General features: G+C 38.0%; 1 protein-coding gene across 1 annotated transcript in view; it reads right to left on the reverse strand.

Moving 5' to 3' along the window:
• The window catches only part of WIF1 (WNT inhibitory factor 1), a 153,632-nt gene that overhangs the window by 97,128 nt on the left and 41,754 nt on the right, over positions 1-14,750 (reverse strand). The window contains exon 3 of the mRNA XM_073620126.1: positions 13,776-13,884. Coding sequence (XP_073476227.1) covers positions 13,776-13,884 — 109 coding nt within the window. The remainder of the gene's footprint in view (positions 1-13,775; positions 13,885-14,750) is intronic.

Genomic DNA, 14,750 nt, shown 5'->3' on the forward strand with positions numbered 1-14,750 from the left:
ATGAACAATTCTCTTAATTCCCTTTCAGTGCACGTCCAAAAATATTAAAAGGTCATCAATATACCTGTGCCAGGGCAATATTTGGCAAAGGTGTTTAGCAAATTTATAATCTGAAAAAATATGATGCTCTCAGTACCCCCAGATACATGTTAGCATAAGCAGGAGCAAACTTAATGTCCATAGCAGAACCCTGTATCTGAACGAAATAACAATCATGAACTCATTGTGAGTCAACAAAATTCCAGCCGATTTGAAACAAACATATTATGTGGTTTAACTACACAGAAGTTCTCAAAAAAGATCACTTATCCGGCGCTTAGGAAAATAACTCATGAGGTAGAAAAGCAGCTGCTATAGTGTAAAATCTATTTCTGAAAAAGGAAGCAATGAAAACTACAGTTTAAAATAGATTCAATCAAAAAGTAATCTTTCAAACTTCAGCAGTGCTAAAGATCTTACATAGAAGCTTGATAGTCCATAAATTCAGCTAAAACCGGAGTACAAGCACAGTCTTTTGCATATAATAGTTCATAAGTGATTCATCTGCTGTTTAAAACGTTCAACCATCGATACATCTAGTGCTTAAGATCCCTCTAGGAATTGCACTCAGCAGAAACAAGATCAATCAAAGCCTCGTGGTGTATGTGAAGTGGCTACGATCGCTGCCAAATGAACATCCGTCCAATCCACAGTGACCGATCAGCAGATATGAAGACCAACACTCACGTCCTCTGATTCACCAAGATCCGGTCAGCCGAAAGCTATCCATAATACTCGGGCAAAAAAGGAGAGAGGAAGCCTCATAGTGTAAAATATCCAAAAAATCCCCTTCCCTTAATACATTAAACTTACAAACGAATAATAAAAAAAGGCATCCAATCAATGGTAGCGCGGTGCATTCAGTTCTGTCAATCTCACCACCTGTCGGGGAAAGCTGTAATCGTCCGTGGTGGTTCCCGGGGAGAAACCAGAACCAATGACCTGCAAGACAAGCCATGTGGTACACCTAGACGTGTTTCATGAATCCGTCTTCATCAACAGGCGTCTATTGATAAAGACGGATTCACAAAATGCGTCTAGGTGTACCACACGGCTTGCCTTACAGGTCATTGGCTCTGGTTTCACCCCGGGAACCACCACGGACGATTACAGCTCTCCGATAGGTGGTGAGATTGACAGAACTGAATGCACCGCGCTACCATTGATTCGATGCCTTTTTTTATTATGCGTCTGTAAGTTTAATGTATTAAGGGAAGGGGATTTTTTTGGATATTAAAAGCTTTACAGTTTTACACTATGAGGCTTCCTCTCTCCTTATTTGCCCGAGTATTATGGATAGCTTTCAGCTGACCGGATCTTGGTGAATCCGAGGACGTGAGTGTTGGTCTTCATATCTGCTGATCGGTCACTGTGGATTGGACGGATGTTCGTTTGGCAGCGATCGTAGCCACTTCACATACACCACGAGGCTTTGATTGATCTTGTTTCTGGTGAGTGCAATTCCTAGAGGCATTTTAAGCACTAGATGTATCGATGTTTGAAAGTTTTAAACAGGAGATGAATCACTTATGAACTATTATATGCAAAAGACTGTCTTTGTATTCCTGTTTTAGCTGGATTTATGGACTATCAAGCTTCTATGTAAGATCTTTAGCGCTGCTGAAGTTTGAAAGACTACTTTTTGATTGAATTTATTTTAAACTGTAGTTTTGATTGCTTCCTTTTTCAGAAATATTATGTGGTTTATTACTCAGCACTTTTTCCTCCACAAAAATGGTAAACCACCTCCGTGCCTTTTCATTTCATTAGAATGCCTGGAAATTCATGTAGAAGCCTCGCTGCAACCAGTTGCAGCCAGTGGATTACAAAGTGTGCTACAACTGCAGCATTGGCATTGAAGGTAATAGTACGGCTCCTTACTGGCTTATAAAGGTACAGAGACTATTTGAGAACTATTGATACTCTGTGTGTGCACACCATTTTTGCAATCAGTTAATATTAGACCAGTGGACATGTATATAGTCAAAAAAACTACAGATTGTGTTTCAAAAATACAACTTGAAATAGATAGAATTTATATATGTCTTGCTGCAACCTGTAGCACCCAGTGAATTACAAGACTAGCCACACAATCTTTGAATTACGGTGCAGCATTTGTATAGAAGGGAATAATACTGAATTTACAGTACATGTATACATATATCCCAGTAGGGAAAGGGTAGAACTCTTCAATTAGGAAAATAATTTAAGAGGTTTTCTAAATGGACAAGCTGCATAATGAGTAACCCCCAATCAACATTGTACAAGATAGGAAGTTGCAGCGGTGTTTAGAAGGTTAAAAGCTCATTGTGCATCTGGCATGAAATACAACTGAGAATTTTAGCACTCCCAGTAATCCTCCAGATGTAAGAGACCAATCATTAGCAGTAACTAGATTGGCCCAATCTACAGTAACTTTTACTTTTTTTTTTCCTGGCGTTTCACTTTAGGTTGTGTTAGATGTTTTTATATGTGTCTACAATTAAATTATTTTCTATTGTGGTATTGCAACTTTCCCTTTGGAGGATATACGTACATATCTGTTTAATTTGGAATATATATTGTATTTTCCTATTTTTCTGTAATAGTCACATACGTGGATACGTATGTGACTATTTGAATTTGACTATTACATATGTGAAGTTTTTTTTTTTTTTTTTATGGTATATAAATTTTAAGTACCCAGTGACTCCAGATTCTTATGTATGGATGTTGAATTCCTATAGTCTTTTTGTTGGTATAAAATGAGTTTCCAATACCTTTTCTTTATTCCCATTAAAATAGACATTGGCTAAAACCTCATCCTGTTTGTTCGGCTATAATTAGTACATCATTCATGTTCCGATTACAGTGTATTGGGCCCACACATCACTCTAAATACATGATACACTTGACAGTGATAGTTCAACAGTCAGCAGCAAACTTGACGCAATTGTAAGCACATTATTGTGCCATCTTAAGATCCAAATGTTATTACATATCTTTGCTAGTGCATAATAATCTAAACACTTTTTTTTACAATATTTGCATTTGTACTCATAGTTAAGATGCAGAATGGGATGCAGTTAAAGGGGATACATAGTCCTTTCTTTTTAGATTTAAATTTAGGAGAAATCAGCATGTTGTTGTTTAACAGTTTTAAAAATGTTGTTTCTATATATAGTTTATCATTATGTATGTAGGTACATAAGGCAACCATTTTCTGCTAATTACATAGACAGGCTCTGATTCCTGTTTTTCAGTTATACACTGTGGTTGTGCTTAACTGCTCATCCTTGAGATGCAAGACTATAGCCGTGTACACACGGGCCGAATGTCGGAAGACATCGGCCAGTTAAAAAAAAAAAACAGTCAACATTCGGCCTGTGTGTATGTCGGTCTGTCCGGCAGGCTTCTGTTGAACGTGCATGCTGGAAAACCAGCAGCTTACCAACCAACTCCCGATCAGCGCTCTCAGCCAATGGCAGAGAGCGCTGATCAGAGTGTTCTGGTGGTGGGGGGGGGGCAGCATCCCCCTGTCAGAACACAACAGCTCAGCGGGGGAGATTGCTGTACTACCTCCAGATAGTACAGCATCTCCGACCAGAGCTGACAGTTTTTTTCGTTCGTTTGGGTTGTACAAAAAGAAAATAGCGGTGTGTAGCCGGCTTAAGAGGCAGCTGACACACTGAGGACAATGCACGTCCACTGCGACTGATAACTTATCTTGGTAGTGAAATAAAAATTGCCCTCATTAATGCTTTTAAAAAATGCAAAAGTTATATTACAAAAATTCTTAAAGGTAAACAATGTAACAATAACTCAAACAATATGCTCACTTAAAATAGACTCACAACAGATCTCCCCAGTTGCAGGTAATGCAGCTTTAGCAGCACATCCTACACCCATTATTGTCAGTCTTCCCCTGCTTCTACTCGCATCTGTTAATTCATACAAAAAGCCTTTCTATACCTTTTAAATATTGAAGAACCAGTGAAATAGAATAAAATTAAACAGAAATGAATCATGTCCAAAAATAAATGCAGACTGTAAAAATTGTAGGGTTCCTTCACAATGGAGAAATGACCACTTATATTGTTGGTCAGTGGTGAAGTGTCCCTATACATTAGTGTAATGTACCCACTTATATTAGTGGTAAGTGAAAAAGGCCCCCTTACAGTGGTGTTCAGTGAGAGGACTGTCATTTTTATTTGTTGGCCACCATGTACAGTCCAGAGTGGTAACTGGGGGAAAAGGTCCCCACATACTAATGGTCAGTGAGAAGAAGAAGAGCCATAACACTGGTTGTCAGTGGGAAGAAGGCTACTTACACTGCGGATTAGTGGAAAGAATGTCACTTACAGACAGCTAAAAAGTCCACTGGTGTCAGTGGTTACTTATCTGGGAGGTAGAAATTGCTTATTGCTCGAGGAACCCCTAGCAATCTCTGGAGAAACCCTGGTTGAAATGGGCTGCCCTAAAGGTTACTCCATGTACACAACATCACCATAAAGGCCTAAATGAATGCCTAATTAACCACTTCCTTACCCGGCTATTGTCAAATGATGTCCACAGATGGGATCTCCCATCCTGGGTGGCTGTCATATGACGGCCTGGGCTTCCCGGACGCCTAGGGGGCGCGCGTCCGCCACGTTGTTTGGGACCCGGTGCGATGTCTGCCGGGCACCCACGATTGCTCGTTAACCGGCCCGGACCGTGGATCTGTGTGTATAAACACACAGATCCACGTCCTGTCAGTTGAGAGGAGACCGATCTGTGTTCCCAGTACAGCGGAACACTGATCGGTCTCCTCCCCTTGTACGTCCCCTTCCCCTACAGTTAGAATCATTCCCTAGGAAACATATTTAACCCCTTGTGTCCCCCTAGTGGTTAACCCCTTCACTGCCTGTCACATTTACACAGTAATCAATGCAATTTTATAGCATTGATCGCTGTATAAATGTGAATGGTCCCAAAAATGTGTCAAAAGTGTCCGATGTGTCTGCCATAATTTCACAGTCATGAAAAATATCGCGATCACCGCTATTACTAGTAAAAAAAATAAATAAATATTTTTTTTTAAAAATGCCATAAATCTATCCCGTATTTTGTAGACGCTATAACTTTTGCGCAAACCAATCAATATACGCTTATTGCGATTTTTTTTTACCAAAAATATGTAGAAGAATACGTATCGGCCGAAACTGAGGAAAAAATTTGTTTTTTTTTTTTAAATTGGGATATTTATTATAGCAAAAAGTAAAAAATATTGTGTTTTTTTCAAAATTGTCGCTCTTCTTTTGTTTATAGCGCAACAAATAAAAACCGCAGAGGTGATCAAATACCACCAAAAGAAAGCTCTATTTGTGGGGAAAAAAGGACGTCAATTTTTTTTGGGTACAACATCACACGACCGCGCAATTGTCGTTTAAAATGCGACAGCGCTGAAAACTAAAAATTGGCCTGGGAAGGAAGGGGGTGAAAATGCCCTGTATTGAACCGGTTAAGGTAATTGCTAATCTTATAGGTAGTCATACTTTCTGTGTATCTGTGTTATTTATAAAATAAATATATGTGCATGCGCTAAAGGCTATAAATACGTGAACAAAGAATATAATAAATCTATACAATATTGAAAATTACAAACAGTGTCAAACGCCTGTGAAGAAAGTGACTAAAATTCACAATTGAATATATGAATAAATGGTAACATGCAACATGCAAAAAAAAAAAAAAAAAAAGAAAAAAAAAAAGAAAAAAATCCTTTAAATAATTAACAAAAATATATAAGTGCTACTTGATAAATAAAGTGTCCGAAACCAATTCATACAAATGAATATATCTCAGTCCAAACTATTCACAAGAGTATATAAATCAAAGTGCACAATAGTGTCCAAACAAATAGCAGGCATTCCTCATGCTTGTATTTATGAAAAAGTGCTAAATATTCCTCATGCTCTTCTTAAGAGATGTGCACGTTATGGCATGCTGCAGTGCTCTCCAGTGACCCCCAATGGATAATGCGCTCACCTTAGAGCGTGTGACACAGTGGCTAAACAGTGTCAAAACACGCATTAGAGTCACTCCAGGGCTCATACAGGGTCTGCTGGTGATGATCTGTACCACGCTCAAATGGTGACATATATAAAAGAAAGGAGATTCATAGCATAATACCGCCAGGAATTTATTTGAAAAGCCTTAAAAACAATCCCTCCAGGAGGGTACTCACAATGCTTGGGTGCGTCAGTGCACCATCCTATCCAAAGTATGCAATACAGATGAATCCTCTGGTGTGCGGTGCGGTGTACAATCCTCTGCCTGTCTGTGTGTAGAAAGCTCTGTCCTGCCCCTCCCCTACGCGTCTTCGGCACAGGGTATACGTGCCTTCATCTGGGGGATCCCAAGCATTGTGAGTACCCTCCTGGAGGGATTGTTTTTATGGCTTTTCAAATAAATTCCTGGCGGTATTATGCTATGAGTCTCCTTTCTTTTATATATGTCACCATTTGAGCGTGGTACAGATCATCACCAGCAGACCCTGTATGAGCCCTGGAGTGGCTCTAATGCGTGTTTTCCTTGTCAAAAGAAGTTTATTGAGTATACAATATTATAAAGATACATAAAGTAAGTTTACAAGGATCTATAAAGTAAGCTCATTGTTTTACAGTAGGGTTTATATAGGTAAATAATATGAAATTTCAAATATTAAACATTGGGTTCACGTAAACCTAAATTAAAGATATATATCATTTCCTTAGTTACTTTTGTAGGTATTTAAATGATTTATACCTACTATACATATTGTTTACAGGTAGAGTGTATATAGGTCAAATAAATTCTGATAATGAGCTTTAATCGTAAGGTGGAGAAAAGGAAAGAGAAAGAAGAAAAAGGGTAGAAAGGCAGAGGTATGGTCCACAAGGTTGTCCCGCTCGTCAGTTTATTATTCTTTTTAGTTCTCTTTGAAGCCTTAGAATGGGTATCTCTGTAAGTCATTTAATCTGTTACCATGGCAACAGGACAGAGTCATTGAAATTTGACAGGAACTGTTGTTTTATCCAAGGATGCCAAAGTTTTTCAAATTTTGGAATTTGATTTTGATCGATGGCTACCATCTTAGCATGGGACATTGTATTATTCATTCTGTGAATTGTTTCTGCTAGTACCAATGTAGGAGATTTCCATGCCTTGGCCACTGTTTGTTTTGCAGCCGTTATTAGTTGGATCATAAGTTTGAATTGAGAGAGTGTTAACCATTCCGGTTTTAGATTAAGTAAAGTTATATATGGATCTGGTTGTATTATTTTTTTAAATATTTTAGATGCAATCACGAAGACTTCCTTCCAGAAGGTTTGGATTACTGGGCACGTCCACCATATGTGTAAATGTGTGCCTATTTCTGGGCATCCTCGAAAACAAAGAGCTGAGGTATTAGGTGAATATTTTGCCACTCTAGCAGGTACAAGGTACCAGCGAGTTAGGACTTTATAATTTGTCTCCAGTGCTAAGATGTTGGGTGAAGATGACTTAGATGTGAGCCATATGTTAGACCAGTCCGTGTCTTCTAAAGTTCGTCCCAGTTCCTCCTCCCACCTCTGAACGTAAGAGGGTCTATTAAGATTTACTACTCCATAAAATTGATTATAAAGTGATGAAATTGTACATTTAGCAAATGGATCTTTTGTACAGATTGATTCAAAAATGGATAATTGGGATAATGGTGTATCCTCCTTTAGGAATGGTGTATAGAAATTTTTAATTTGGAGATATCTAAATATCTCAGAGTTTGGTAGATCATATTTTTCTCTAAGCGATGGGAATGAAAGGAATGATTTAGATGCTATGAAGTCATTTAGTGTCTGAATGCCTGATGTTGTCCAAGCTTTAAAAGAATTTGGGTAGATCCATGCCGGATAAAAGGCCGGATTTCTGATAAAAGAAAGGAGAGGATTGTGTGGAGATTGTAACTGATATTTGGTTTTTAATTTATCCCAGAGAGATAAGAAGTGTTTAGTTATGGGATTATGAATTTTAAAGCGGTCTTTAGGATCAAGCCATAACAAGTTTGATGTTAATAGAGGGTCATTTTCTGAAGCCTCTATAAATACCCATAATGGGATTTCCTGTTTTGCGTGGTATTTGGACAGACTGGCCAAATGTGCTGCTCTGTAGTAGTTAGTAAAATTAGGGTATCCCAGGCCTCCTTTATTTTTGGGAAGATGTAGTGTGTGTATAGGTATACGTGGTTTAGAAGAGCCCCATATAAACGAAGTTGCTCTTTTTTGTACTATTCTCAAAAAATAGGAAGGAATTGGAATAGGGAGGACTCTGAATAGATAAAGCAATTTGGGTAGAATAGTCATTTTGATTGCATTAATCTTCCCTATCCAGGATAAAGGAAGTTGCGACCATTGTTTTATTAGATTTGTGATCTGTCTTAATACAGGAGGATAATTGGTTGAGAATAAGTCAGAATGAGATGCTGTTAAATGAATTCCAAGATATGGGATTGATTTTTCTGCCCATGTGAATGGGAGTGCAGCCCTAGTCGGGATCAATTCCATGTTTGTGAGCGAAATATTAAGCACTAGGCATTTCTTAGGATTAATCATAAGGCCGGATAGCGCTGCAAATCCATCAAGAGCTGGTATTAAGTTAGGACCAGAGACCTGTGGTGATGATAGAAAAAGTAATATATCGTCTGCAAATATACATAATTTGTGTGTAATACCTCCTACTTCAATGCCAGTTATAGTTTGGTTTGTTCTGATGTATTGGGCCATGGGTTCGAGTATAAGGGCAAATAATAAGGGAGATAATGGGCAACCCTGTCGTGTACCTCTTTCGATATTAAAGGCATCAGATTTGTATCCAGCATATTTTATATAGGCTTTGGGTTTATTATATAATGCTTTGATCCATGTTAAAAAGTGGGGTCCAAAACCCCATTTTTGTAATGAATATTGCATATATTGCCAGGATACTGTATCAAATGCCCTCTTAATATCGAGAGATAGAAAACATAAAGGGATTTTCCGTTTTTTAGCAATATGTGCCAATAACACTGCCCTGCGTATATTATCGCCTGCCTGTCTATTTGGCATGAAGCCTACTTGATCTCTATGTATTAATTTTCCTATAATGCTATTGAGGCGTTTTGCTATTATTTTTGCTAATAATTTAATATCAAGGTTTAACAGAGAGATAGGCCGATAATTCACACAGGAAGTATCATCAGAAAGGGGTTTTGGGATCATACAAACGATTGCCATTAATGTTTCTTGCCGAAAAGAATGTCCTTCTAGAAGTTTGTTAAAAGTTTCAGTGAGAATGGGAGAGAGTATTTCTGAGAATGTTTTATAGTATAAAGCAGAGTAGCCGTCTGGGCCTGGTCTTATGTTAAGTTTTAGGTCTTTTATGGCGTTAGCAACTTCATCTATAGTTATAGGCTCATCCAAACTGCTTTTTTGATTCTGAGACAACTCAGGTAAGGTTATTTTTGAGAAGAAGGATTCAGCCTCTGTAGGATTAAATTCATTGTTTGTCTTGTATAAAGTTGCGAGGTGTGAGTGAAATTTATGGACTATTTTAACTGGATTACAAGTATAAACATTTTTTGATAATTTCAAACGTATTGGTTTGAAAGATTTGTTAGTTGAATTTAATGCCCGTGCCAAATATGTGCCTGGTTTGATTGTATTCATGTAGAAATTGTGTTTGGAGCGTTTGAGGGATTTATCAACTGACTCAGTGAGAAATAGATCGTATTCCAATCTAGATTTTTCCAGATGAGATTTTGTACTCTGAGATGGATTATCTTGGAATGATATGTAGGCTGCATTAAAATTGAGTTCTAGTTTTTTTGCTAGATTTTTGCGTTCCCGTTTAAATAGTGCCATTTGTCTTTGTATTGTACCACGCAAGACAGGCTTATGAGCTTCCCACAGTGTTATTGGGGAAATGTCTGTTGTATTATTAATTGTTATGTATTCCTTTAAAGCTTGTTCAATGGCCATCTGATGTAGTGGGTGTTTGAGCATTATGTCCGGTAAGTACCACGTTGGGTCATGCGCTTTTGGTATGGCTGAGGCTATAGTAGTGTATACTGCATTATGGTCAGACCACGGAATCGAAATTATATCTGATGCAATATTTCTGGTATCATTCCTATTGTTAGAAAAATATGATCTATTCTGGTGAAGTTTTGATGAGGGTGCGAGAAATAAGTGAATTTCTTTTTCATTGGGTTACTTTCTCTCCACGAATCTACCAGATTGTATTTGGAAAGAAGTTGAGGAAAAGGTAATCTAGAGGTTATTTTATATGGTGTAAAAGGTGATTTATCTAGAAATGGGAGGAGGACCTGGTTCGAATCCCCGCACATTATCACTGTTCCTATTTTGTGTGTATTAATCACTTGTAATATATGTGAGAGGAATGGTGTAGGTTGTATGTTAGGAGCGTAGTAGGAAATCACCGTGATTGCTGTATCCATTATATAACCCATGAGTATCAGATATCTACCTTCTGGGTCTTTAATTTCTGATGATAAGGTGAATGGTGTGGATTGGTGAAATGCAATTAGAGTACCCCTTTGTTTGGTACAGGCAGAAGCCGTGTAAATTTGTTGATAAAAAGGAGAAATATATTTTGGAGTAGAATCTTTGGTGAAGTGTGTTTCTTGGAGGCATACTATGTGAGCCTTCTTGTTATGGAAAGTACGGAAGGCTTTGGTCCTTTTTTGAGGGACATTTATTCCCTGAACATTCAGGGAAAGTATATTCAGTGGTGCCATGGTAACGGATCAAATAGTTTTGACTTACTTTTTGTTATGCAGAGCTGACTGCGCAGATCAACCTGTGTGGACTGAAGAGATGAAAAGATAGGAAAGAAACCAGTGAATGCTGGAGTAAAGAGTAAACAAAAAACATATGAGATTAGATGATACATTGTATAAATTATTTTTTGCAAGTAATCACAATTTACCCGTGAAAGAGAATAAATATCTCTCTCAGGGGAATAAGTGCCTTCGTCACACTCCCACATAATATGGTTGGGAGAATGAGGAGGGCTAATGGGGGTACACGGATCTTCCACTTTAGGACAGAAGTGCTATGTCAAAAGACATCAAAATGATGATTCATTAATTGGAGTGCAGAATATAGTTTTTGTTGAAATTATTTATTCCAGGGTGGTTGTATATGGTTAGTTTTGCCCTAGGCTAAATAATTCAGTTAGAAAGGTACTGTTAATAACTTTGGTATTGATGAAGATGGTTTGAATTATTTTGGGATTTTAACCCTTTTAGAGTAAACAATTACATATTTTATTCATATGTAACTGTTTAGATATGTTAACTCATAAAATTGAGGTTGTATTGCTTCAGATTAGAATAAACAAAAACATAGTTCTAGGAACTAGTTAGGTAATAATATATTTGTTTTAAGAAAAGAAAGAAAAAGCTTCCATTACTTCTGGATTATTGAACATATTTGTCCTAAAAAGTAATAAATCTATTGTTATTACCTGAAAATATATAACTGAACAAGAATTTCCTTGTTTCACTTATATATTCTAAGGCTATATGAATCAGAAGTAATAAGAAATATAACTGGAATGTAACATGATCCCACACAGTGTGTGACTATCAGAATGCAGTTACATTCAGTTATAAATACAGGTTTTTTATAGAGAACCATCTCTTAGTATAATAAATGAAGAGATATCAGGAATTAGGATGTCAGTCCATTGAATCTTCTTGGTCCATGGATGATGTGGCATAACGGCCTCTTTTGTGAGAATGATGATTCCCATTTTGTTCTGAAATTTTCTGGGTGCTGCCTGAAGGTGAAGATGATGCCATTCTTCTGCGTGTGGGAGAGTTGCTGCTTGTGGGTTCTGTCAGATTTAATTTTAAAAGGGTTTGTTGTAGTTCATCTGCTGATCTGCTTCTGTAAATTGTACCTTGGTAGTTAAATCTGACTGAAAAGGGGAAGCCCCATTGATACATAATGTTGTGGCGTTGCAGTTCCATTAGTTGGGGTTTCATGGATCGTCTTTTAGTAATAGTAAGTTGGGATAGGTCAGCAAAAATTTGATAATTGTGTCCTTGAAAATTAAGTTCCTTTTTTTCTCTTGCAGCAATTAGTATTTGTTCTTTCGTTCTGTAATAATGAAATTTTGTGATTATATCACATGGGGGTCCATCTTTCTTTTTGGCTGTGAGGGCTCTGTGTACTCTGTCCAGTTCTAAACGTTCAATAGGGATATCTGGCTTTAGTTCTTGTAATAGAGCAGTAATAGTAGATTGCAGGTCTGTCACAGTTTCAGGTATTCCCCTTATGCGCAAGTTTGAACGTCTGGCTCTATTTTCGTAATCTTCGAGCTTAGTTTGAAGTATTAAATTCTCTTCTTTTAATTGTTCCAATTCTGTTATATTTTCTTGGGTTGTAATTTCAATTTCATCCATTTTTATTTCTAAGGCTGCGGTGCGGTTTCCCAGCTCTCTTATTTCTTTGGTTAGGCTGTTTGTTATTTGGTCTGAGGTTTGTTTTAAAGCCTTATGAAGCATCTTTTCAAATTGTAATAATATTACTGGGGATGCTGAGGAGGCTTGTGGAGAAGTTTGTGAGAGGATTTGTTCTGTATCTGACTCAAATGGAGAGTCTTGCTGTGACATTTTCTGTCTGTGAGAGCGCCCTGATGCTGTATATTGTGAGGTGACTGGAGCTGCTTTAGTTTCAGTGAGTGCCTGTGAGCTCTTTGTGAGGTGATTTTTATTTCTGCCACGGTTTCCTCCCAGTACCATATTTCCTGCCCAAACTTTCACAGTTTGTTCCCTGGGGCAAAAAGGTTCAAATGGATACCTTTTGAGCCTGCAGGCTCCGCTTTGTCCTTCTCTTCTCTCCTCAGCGGTGTGGAGCTCTAACAATGCATGTCTGCCCTGCTAGACTCCGCGCATGCACCCCCTAATGCGTGTTTTGACACTGTTTAGCCACTGTGTCACACGCTCTAAGGTGAGCGCATTATCCATTGGGGGTCACTGGAGAGCACTGCAGCATGCCATAACGTGCACATCTCTTAAGAAGAGCATGAGGAATATTTAGCACTTTTTCATAAATACAAGCATGAGGAATGCCTGCTATTTGTTTGGACACTATTGTGCACTTTGATTTATATACTCTTGTGAATGGTTTGGACTGAGATATATTCATTTGTATGAATTGGTTTCGGACACTTTATTTATCAAGTAGCACTTATATATTTTTGTTAATTATTTAAAGGATTTTTTTCTTTTTTTTTTTTTGCATGTTGCATGTTACCATTTATTCATATATTCAATTGTGGATTTTAGTCACTTTCTTCACAGGCGTTTGACACTGTTTGTAATTTTCAATATTGTATAGATTTATTATATTCTTTGTTCACGTATTTATAGCCTTTAGCGCATGCACATATATTTATTTTATTTTTGGCATATACACGGTATGGAACGTGGTTAGTGTGTGCAGCAGAATTAGGTTCATTTATTCACATTGGAGGCATTAACCCATTTGTGGCTCACAAGATTTTAGCACTATTTTTTGGGATATTATCTGTGTTATTTGTTCTGGCATTTTATAAATCCATCACGGAAGACAGTAAAGACATGGCAGATACCAAAAGTCTGGGCAGCTGTTTGTTGACTACAAAGTGGCACAAACACAAAAAGAATACATAAAATAGACAATTTGCTAAATGCACGGAAGGTGACAAACCTGAAGCCTTGTGTGGAATAGTGCCCAGTAATGGTATATTTACAGTTGGATCAGCCATGATTCCTTTGTCCAGGGAGCGAAGAGACAAAAATTCATAATAATATTCAGCCTGTAAAACAAAGAAGCAAATCATAGTGTAAATCGTTAGTTACAATCAGTTTGAATTATCCATATGAACCTGCACTTTTCACAGCCTCCAATCAGATTCCAGCTGTCAAAATGAAAGAACGGATTGTTGGTAATAGCCAACACACAAAGTTATTTAATATTCTTTGACCTTTCATAGCCTGTGTAGCACTGGGCACCAGGGGCATGTGCTGCAGTAATTCAGAGCTAAGGAAGGATTCCCTAAGCTCCTTCTCACCTCTAACATGCAGTATCACATGATATAGCTGAGAGGAGCATAGGTGAGAAGTCTGCAGTGTGGGGGGGGGGGATTTGGGGAAGGTAGGGGAATCTGTAGTGAGGGGGGATTGTGTTGGGGGATCTTGTACTTGGGGCACTGGGGAGATTTGTATTTGGAGGAGTTATTATTCGGTATAGTTGTACACATTGGCCTGTGCATCACGTATTCCTAATCCCTGCACTCTTGACACCTGTGCTCTGTGCATTAGACACTCTTGGCCCCTGCACTCTATACATCATGCACTCCTAACCCCTGTGCTGTGTACATAAGGCAGGCCTGACTAGAGGTCGGCCGATATATCGGCTGATTTTTGGCATTTTTTAATTAATCGTCATCGGCCAATTGTGCTGATAAAAAAGGCTGATTTAAAACTTCAGCGCCACTTGCAAATGACTTCCGTAATAGAAGCCAATGCAAGTTGCCTGAAGTCTTCCCATGGAGACTTGTCTCTCCTATCTGGACAGCCTGCCAAGTCTGAGAAAAGGAGCAAAGAGATACAATGTTTATACTAATCAATGGACTGAACTCTGTGTGTAGGAGTTTTCAGTTTAACCATTTAAAGACTAAAT

The sequence above is a fragment of the Aquarana catesbeiana genome, linkage group LG03, assembly GCF_042186555.1.
Source record: "Aquarana catesbeiana isolate 2022-GZ linkage group LG03, ASM4218655v1, whole genome shotgun sequence".
In the NCBI taxonomy this organism is placed as follows: domain Eukaryota; kingdom Metazoa; phylum Chordata; class Amphibia; order Anura; family Ranidae; genus Aquarana; species Aquarana catesbeiana.